Source organism: Patiria miniata, unplaced genomic scaffold (assembly GCF_015706575.1).
Source record: "Patiria miniata isolate m_02_andy unplaced genomic scaffold, ASM1570657v1 HiC_scaffold_7, whole genome shotgun sequence".
NCBI lineage: Eukaryota > Metazoa > Echinodermata > Asteroidea > Valvatida > Asterinidae > Patiria > Patiria miniata.
Window position 1 is genome coordinate 16,503,464 of NW_024037074.1, and position 8,943 is coordinate 16,512,406.

At 40.7% G+C, this 8,943-nt stretch overlaps 1 protein-coding gene across 1 annotated transcript; it reads left to right on the forward strand.

Annotated features, from left to right (window-relative positions):
- Positions 1-335: 335 nt before the first annotated feature.
- LOC119746087 (lysophosphatidic acid phosphatase type 6-like) lies at positions 336-8,689 on the forward strand. Its single transcript, XM_038222877.1, has 8 exons — positions 336-648; positions 2,944-3,081; positions 3,972-4,102; positions 4,720-4,811; positions 5,613-5,836; positions 6,654-6,838; positions 7,583-7,751; positions 8,470-8,689. Exons 1-8 carry the CDS (start codon positions 475-477, stop codon positions 8,593-8,595), a joined length of 1,239 nt encoding a protein of 412 aa, XP_038078805.1. The 5' UTR covers positions 336-474; the 3' UTR covers positions 8,596-8,689.
- Positions 8,690-8,943: the final 254 nt, after the last annotated feature.

Genomic DNA, 8,943 nt, shown 5'->3' on the forward strand with positions numbered 1-8,943 from the left:
TGTGCTGCTTTGTTTGCAACGGGCTCTTACGTCTTGCTTAGAGGAGGCCTAGGGCCTTTACTTTTTTACATCATTGTTTTTTTTGCCATTATTGGTTCAAATTGTTCGAATTGTTTTTTCTTTTTAAAACAAAATGATTTGAAACCAAACTATTGAATGCTGTTCATGGTTTTGTGTCATAAAATTAGTTGCTGAAAGTTACAGGCCCGGTTCGCTACTGGTATCCCACGTGGTGACCATTAAGTTTGAATACCGCCCTCATTTCTCTTACGTCACCCTTCGCATGAGAAATAGCCAGGTGCTATATAGGCCCGCCAATATATCGTTTGAAATCCCCAATTGAAGTTTGGATCCCGGTCGGGTCGTCCGCACATAAACATCGCATGCGGTTACATCATGTACTGAACAGAAGTTGTAGAGAAAAGTGTTAATATAAAAGCATATATAAAGTAAGTTCATAGTTCATACACAAAAATGGACACCAAAGATAAACATCTCAGCAAAAACGGGTGTTTCCTGAGCTCTGCTGTCAGGGAAGAGCACACGGACGCGCTGACAGACAGACCCGATTTGCAGCTGAAGTTGGTGCAGATTTTCTTTCGGCACGGAGCCCGAACACCGATCCGGCCCACACCTGGAGTTGAAGAGGTAGGCCCCCTTGGCCTAGGTACATGTATTTTATCCAAAAAAATGTAAATTCTTTATATAATTACAAAATGAATTAAGCTTCCCAAATACACAATATCGCATATTGAATAAAGGAAGCATGCAGTACGTCTTTCCAAGTATTTTCTGGGACAGAATGTTTCAACCTGACGCCACTTTTTTCTTTGTTATCATTTCTTTCAAAGGGTCAGTCATTGCAAAAATGATGATTAGACATGAATCTGAGACTGAGAATCATTTCCAATTTTGTTAGGAAATACAAAAATTTTCCTGACTCTCCATAGACTTTTTACACAACCGCTGCACCAACCAAAATCCTAGTTAAGCTCAAGATGAGCTGTACTAGTATAAGGATATCAAGTATCCAGTGGCCACTCCTAGAACTATGATCGCTCGGAGCGCGCCGCGGGGGGTACGTACTTGCACTTGTACGCATGCGCATACTATCAATCCGCTCCTACACCATACCCCCCGCGGTGCGCTCCGAGCGATCGAACCCGAAAATGACTGCGATATATCAGCGCGCGTGCTCGCTTCAAGTGTTAGGTTGGCTCAGTGCGGAAAGGGCATATTTTTCATCATTTTGGCCTAAAAACAGACAGAATCCACCGATGTTTGTTGGGTGCACATAACGTGAGTATGTCATGAGGTATTGTACGGACTTTAGGGGCAAACTGTGCAGCGGTTCTGTGGGAAATAGCTTATTTGGAATCGACGTTTTTGTACTTAATTAGTGTTTTGTGTTGACAACAATTTTGCGGGCTTCTGACTCTATGAGGCTCCACTACGTGGAGCCTCATAGTTCTAGGAGTATCCAGTGGCGTCAGGATGCAACATTCTTTCCATTTTCTGACCAAACTACTTATGAATTATGATTTTCCAGCCCCAATTCATGTTTTCTTTTTCAACATTATTATTAGCAAATAATTGACCATCTATGAGGTATACATGTATGAACTTAAATGTAGAAATAGGTGACATCGGTATTCTGTATTTTACCTGCTAATTTAAGAAGAAAACATTGTAACTTGTTAATATGAAATGAATAAAAGTCAAGAGTGCTAATTTTTTTTTTTTAAATAATAAATCTAAAACCAAAAATAGTATGCCTACCCATTCGTTGTGGAGCAGCTGCCAAACTGAACCTAACCATTCATTTATTGAATTATGGGAAAAATTCTGCCAACCGGACACCACTTTTTTCAATAAATTTTCTAGCGCCAAAAGTTACCTCTTTTATGGTTATTCCCTCCACTTTCCCTCCTCTACTCTCACCCCCTCCTTTCCTTAATTTCTATTTATCAATCAGTCGCTCACTTCTTCGAGATTCGAACCTCGAACGCTTGCTTGATACACGAGTCTCTTAACCGCTAGGCCGCGCACGATCGCTGTTGCAATGATCAATCTTTGGACGTATTTGAAGTATCCATTGAAATAAACTAAATATTCATGAGAAAATAAATATTCATAATGACGTATTGCACTATCATTGGCCGGCTCATGCGACGTCTCATGCGACGTCATGGTTATCGATGTCATGCGTACAACGCTGTTCCAGACACTTCAATCAGTTTTGACCAGCTGCTTCAACTCAGATCTGCACTACATGTGCATGCAAAATGTGCTCCAAAAACACATTTTTACCAATTTTTTTTCGCATGTCCACTCTTTCCTGGATTCCTCTTGGTTGAAATCACAAGGTGAGGTGAAAATTTGGTTGTTTGGCGGCAGGTACATGTAAGTGGTGTCCGGTTGGCAGAATTTTTCCTGAATTCCTTGATACTTAGGGCAAGTTCGCGCAAGGACTATAGTTAACCATTGGTCGACTAACGCTTGCCCGAACTCTGTCTAGTCGACGATGGTTAACTACGCTAGTCGACTATTTGGAACCAACCTACTGGGGTTGGTTGCTTCGCTGGTAACCATAGCCGCGCGCGTTCATAACGTACAGCAGGGAGCCAGGATCCAGACGTTTTGCAATGACATTTTGACCAGCGTTCGAATAGAGACGTTCGCACTTTGCTATTAGTGCGCAGGCGTAAGGTACGTCACAAATCAACCACTAGTCGACTAATGGTCCTTGCCCGAACTTGGCCTTAGATGCAGTAAGCCAGTTCATTGGTTAAAGTTCCATTGTAATTTGGGACCACATCATTACTTGTGACTTGTTATTGTCATGTGAGGACTGACTTTAACATTGGGTATAAGTAATACTTATTATAATTACTTTCTCACACCATGCCCACACTATTCTCCAACTTATCTTAATTTACTCAGGTGGTATGGGACAAGGACACCATGTTTATTGAGGGGGACCACCTCAAGTGTGACTATGAGGTGTATTCCTTGGACGGCAAGTCGGGCCCTCATCACTCCGTTATCGAGCAGTCGTACCAGCAGGCAACAACTTTCAAAGTGAGTTTTTTTTCCCCCTGATTACATGACAAATTTACCAATCTGATGTTTGAAATGTTTATGGATTGTGACTGGCATAACATCAATTACATTTTTACTGTGCTTATAACTGTTTGTACTACAGGTGTACAAACTTTTATAAAACCTCCAGCCTCTTTCAATGTGCTGAAACCAAATGACACAGTTTTGTAGTTTTAAAGGTAAAATACAACATTTGCTTTTGCTCCAATTTTCAGAAATGGATAGATTTGGGGGTTAGTTTTTATAGCAAATATTTTTACACTGACCTGTTTAAAGTTTTGTGTTCGTACATTCTGAAAGAACCAAGAAAGAAATGCTGCTCTTCTAGTCTGGTTCCCTGACCCTACTTCTGACGAAACGGAGTAATTTATAGACATCTGGGAATTGTCAGGTCAGGGAACCAGACTAGCTGGCTTGTACCCATTCACGGATGTGAAGCGGATTGCAAAAAAAATGCGGACTAACTAAATGTGGTAAACTGGGGGCATTATTTGGAAAAAAAGCCTGACTATCATCAGAAATTGATAACAAAAATTCCACTTTTCTTGAAAATGATAGTACGCCAGGTGCCATGATTTCACACGGTGCTTGTGAATGTCATTCCCTTACAGGCAAGTAAGGTATTTCATAATAATTTGGGTGTTTTTTTTTTACCTTTGCAAATATTGTGTATTGACCTTTAACTTTCAAGTGGCAACAGTTCCCTGTAAAATACTAGTGCCTGGCCTCTTTCTGCAAAAATCCTCTCAAAAAGCTAGTAAATTATCAAGGATCTAGGGAGTTAGCAGCAGAGCAGTTTCGTGAAATCGGCTCCTTTAACGCAAAACCTTTTTCAAGTCTTGGATAAACTGTTGATCTTTGTTTTGTAGGGTGGTGCCCACCGCGGACAGCTGACCACACTGGGTATGAATCAAACCTACGAGTTGGGCACGTACTTCAGGAAACACTACATCGAGAGGCTACAATTCCTGTCACCGAGGTTTAACAAGAGCGACATTTAGTAAGTTCTGCATTATCCTTGAAGGCTGTGTGGATCTAGACTCTGCTGCATTCTGTGGAAAAATTCCCAAGAAAATGTCCACTTTGTGGAAATCGTTCAAATTTTGTTTCTAGGGCAGAGAGTGGAATTTAACACAAAATGTGCTTTGACACAATGAATTATCCATTTCATTTTGAGCTGTCGCATGTAATGTTAAATTTTTTCGCTCTCACAGAATGAACTTGCAGTACAAAATTTGTCTGAACACATCTTTTTTCGTTTTGACAATTATGGTTAATGGAACTTGGGCAATTCCACGGTGTCGGACGTTATTTTGGACAATTCAACAGTGTGCAGAATATAAGTTATAATCATAAAGTGGATTTTAATTCTGATAAATGTATCAGTTAGTTACCATGATGACTTAGAAAGGAAATTACAAATTTAGCTAAAGTAGAAATTGGCTCAAAACAGCATGGTATCAGAAAAAAATATTAAACCTGGCCTTCGCCCGCTGTTGCGTTAGGTGAGTTCAAAACATGGAGGGGTCCTAAAAGTAACTACATGTAATCCCATTGTCTGTGTAAATATTTTTAAATTATATTTTATTTTTCTTTTGGTCTTTCTTTCTGCTACAGTTTGCGTTCAACAAATATCAACCGGAACCTCAAGTCCATGTCATGTGTATTAGCAGCCATGTACGGAGAAGACCTGAAAACGAATGAAAACGGTCAGTAAAACTGTTGAAGAGTTTATCTATTTAGATGTGGGGACCAGCACTTTTTTAGGAATAGATTAAAGTTACTCATATGGAAAAAAAAATTAATGTATTTGTATATGTATGTCAAGATACGTATGATAGAAGAATTCTAGAAAGTCATTGTCCAGAGTTCATGGGATGAAATCTTACTCGTCTTTGTTCAAGCTTGTATTAACCCTAATCTCCCCAATCCTCCTAAAAGCTCCAGTTGGTTTGAAACTGGAGGCTGAATGGCAAAAAAAGTGTAGGTTGATTTTGGAGAATGCATTGTGTTGAGTGCAGAGATTGTACCTGACATTGTTTATGTTCAGCCATGCATGATTGAGCCCTGCGTTAGGCTCGATATCATCCACACTGCTTCGGAATGTCAGCGGCACTGCCTCAACCCATTAACAGTGATTGTTGGAGGATTTTGAAGGATCGAGGCAATGGTCACCCCTCCACTGAACAAATTCAAGAAGCAACGGATGATTTTGGTGGATTGAGGCTGAATGCAATTTTAAGTTTGTGGCAATTGGAGGATTTTGCAGGATTGAGGATGGTTCCTAGCCAAGAGGGCCTAGGGGGTTAGGGTTAATAAATGCTGTACCTTCACAATATCTCTGTATGGTTAGGCCTAAAATTTATGATTCATATGAGCTTTGCCATAAATTACCCGTCTCTGTTTATCCTAACTCTTAATCTGCAAGTTTAAAAATCGCAAATGAGCATTAATCTTTCATTCATATGGTTGTATTGTTCACGTGTCTTTCCTTTATAAAAAAAAAATAGGTTTACCCAGAGTCCATGTTGACCACGCATCGACGGAAATCCTGTACCCAAACTACACCTACTCCAAGCCGCTGATGAACTCCTATTTCTCGACCATCAAGAACACAGACGTGGTCCCTGGTATTCGTCCCGTCCGTCTGCAGGTCCAGGAGCTTCTGGATCAGGACGTGGATAAAGTTCACTTAGACCTGGTCTCTGTGCGGGACGGGATGAGCGCCAGGCAGGTGAGAATCATGGCCAATTGGTCTATCATGGTAGAATCACGTCAACGCAGCTTGTGAAATACTGTCCAATTACATGATTTACAAATAGACACAGAACGCGCAAAATCCTGACTCAAACAAAACTTGGTGTACAAAAACTCCATAAGGTTATCTAAAGGGCATGGCCAACTCACAAACGGCAAAAGGTCAATTAGCCTATTCGCGTGTTAGGCACGTCCTTTGGACAACGCAGATGGAATTTTGTACACTCAGTTTTGTTTGTCTCAGATTTTGCGAGTTACACGTCCATTTCATTGGACAATATTTCACAAGCTGCGTTGACACGACTCTACCGTGATAGGTTAATTGGTAATTCTGGATTTGGCAATAAGCCCGCCGACATATTGGTATTTGTACATGTCTCACGGTGCCTGTGACCGAGTTCAGGATTTCGCGTATTCCTACTTTTTCTAGTTTTGCCTATTTTTTTACCTTGTTCCTACTTTTCATATTTTTTTCTTGAAATTCCTACTTTTTCCTACTTTTTTTAAGTCTCACAACTCAAAAAAAAAGGAAATCTCATTGACTTTTTTTTCATAACGGTGTTACACACTGTCATATGTAAATCACAAAATGTAGGACCTGGGCGCAGGAGTACTGCAAGTGTTGTGAGTACAGAACATGCCAAACGAAATCAATGTATATATCAACAAAAAACTACTCCTAAAAGCCCGCAAAAGTCCTACTTTTATCCTGATTTTGCCCTCCAAAGTCCTATGTTTGTTAGGTTGTCTACTGTTCTCCAACCTCAATTTTCTTCTCTATTTTGTTCCCCTAGGCACATGATTTCCCAATTTCCCCCGTCTTGGAACCCATAGCCGGCATTGTGGAGAAAGCAGCCGTGGACATCATGAAGCATTGCATCGGGGACGGATCTCAAGATCTCAAGAGACTCTCATACTCCGTCGGTTCGTTACTGAGCCTGATAATAGATAACATGCACAAAGTCACAACAGGAGAAAGGTGTGTTGATTTCGCTAGTCAAATGTGGTGATGCTGTGGTCCAATGGTTACGGTGTTCGACTCGTGTGCCATGGTACATGGGTTCGGATCCTGGCCGTGGAAACATGGTGCTTGTGCTCTTGAGCAAGGCACTTAACCACTATTGCTCCGTCCTTTGGATGGGACGTAAAGCCGTAGGTCCCGTGTGTTGTGTAATGCACGTTAAAGAACCCAGAAACACTTGTCGCTAAGAGAAGGGGTTCGCCCCGGTGTTTCTGGCAGTGGCCGCAGCACATTGTAAACCCTGGTGCCACACCTCCAGTTTAAATTCCCTAGATGGAATATTTCGGAGGACCACCAAACAAGTACCAAGTACCAAGTAAGATGCTCAACAGAGTTGTCAGCCACACACTTTTGCCATATAGCCTCAATCCTGCAAAATCCTTCGTTTTGCAAAGAGGATTTAGGAGGATTTGGGAAGGTCAGGGTTAAACTAATTTCATGAACAGTACAGCATCGTGCTGTTTTTGGCTGTGATTGTACTCATTTCTTTTTAAATTCAAAGACTGGTGTTATGTAGTGGTATTCCTGTAACCTCTGGCTAAATTTCATTCATTCAGAACTTGCCTACAAAGCAATATTTAAAAGTAGGCTTTTAAAGTCTGGCTTAAAAAGCCACAGGCATTAAAAACATCCAAAAATTAGTAACACAATTTATTCAGCTATAAATAAGTTGTTCTGAATTGGTCCTCTTGTTTCAATCAGTCAATGCAAATTGCATCTTCATTCCTGTCATGACACCACGTTGATCCCGCTTCTGATTGCCGTGGGTGCCTTTGACGATACCTGGCCCGGGCTGTGTTCCGATTTCATCGTGGAGATGTATCAAGACGACAAGGGACAACCTTTCGTGCGGATTCTGCACTTGGGAAAGGTAGCCACAATATTTGCAATTTGTCAATTTTTTTGTTGTCTTTTTTGGTCAATCACAAATCACATCGAAAGTAAGGTTGCAAGTAACTGTAGATAAATGTGACAAAGGAGTGCTTATAGTTTATTTTGATAAGCTTGTGTCTTGACCTGAGACTGGATAAAGTGGGATTGACTTGTGATAAACCCTCCCTCTCTGGCTGGCAATTTCAACAAGGCCAGCCCAGCAGTCAAAATAAATCAAGTGACTGTTTTTAACAGTTGAGTGCTCCCTGCCTTCATAAAGCAGGATTGACTGGCTGTGATTGTTATGAAACCTGATATAGCTATGCTTCGACCGTAGGAGATTGATATGCCGGCTGTGCCTACCAATTGCCTGCATCTATTGATAGAATTTGGCTAGAATGCACCTACTAGAAATGCATGCATGATCTGACTGTTGGTGACTAGCCTGTGTATTGTAAAAGGCATGGCAGGGGAACAGGATTGAATTTTTGACTGTCTGTGACTGATCAAACAAAAGGAGGGTTAATTTTAAAGGAATTATGATGGTTTACTAATTTACCACTGTTCTCCAGTTACCTATGTATTCGATTTGTATGTATTGTCCCATGGACAGTTATGTTCTGGCAGATTTCCCTTGCATTTTAGATACTTATTTTTATTAGTATTTCTTTGTCAGACAAAAAGATAATTCATTTTTTCATCCGATGAAAACCTAGGAACTGAAGTTGGGACCTAATGCCAACGCCCTCATGTCCTTGGACCAGTTCAGAGAGTTTCTAGCTCCCCTCCTCATGTCCCAGGAAGACTTCAGGAAGACCCTCGTCAAGGTGGAGACGTTTTGACGAAGGCCTACTAACATCCAAAGAGTGCCTGATTCATATGGTAAGTCATGTGACAAGTCATTCTAAACTTTGACAGCTAAAAAGTAAATTATCTAAAAGGCATATAGGATCAATTGCATGTATCCCAAAAGTAACCTACCAAATTCTTATCGAAAATTTTACTTGGATTAAAGAACGCACTGATACGAAACATCCAATGAAATGAATCCATCTGGCTCGCTGTCATTAAGAAGAAATCAAGAAATGTAGGTGATTATCAGCGATCAGTCAATTTTGGAAATAAAGAGTGCTATGGACAAAATCCCGTTTCGTGATCAAAAGGTTGTGCATGGTTTTTCACTGTTTTCT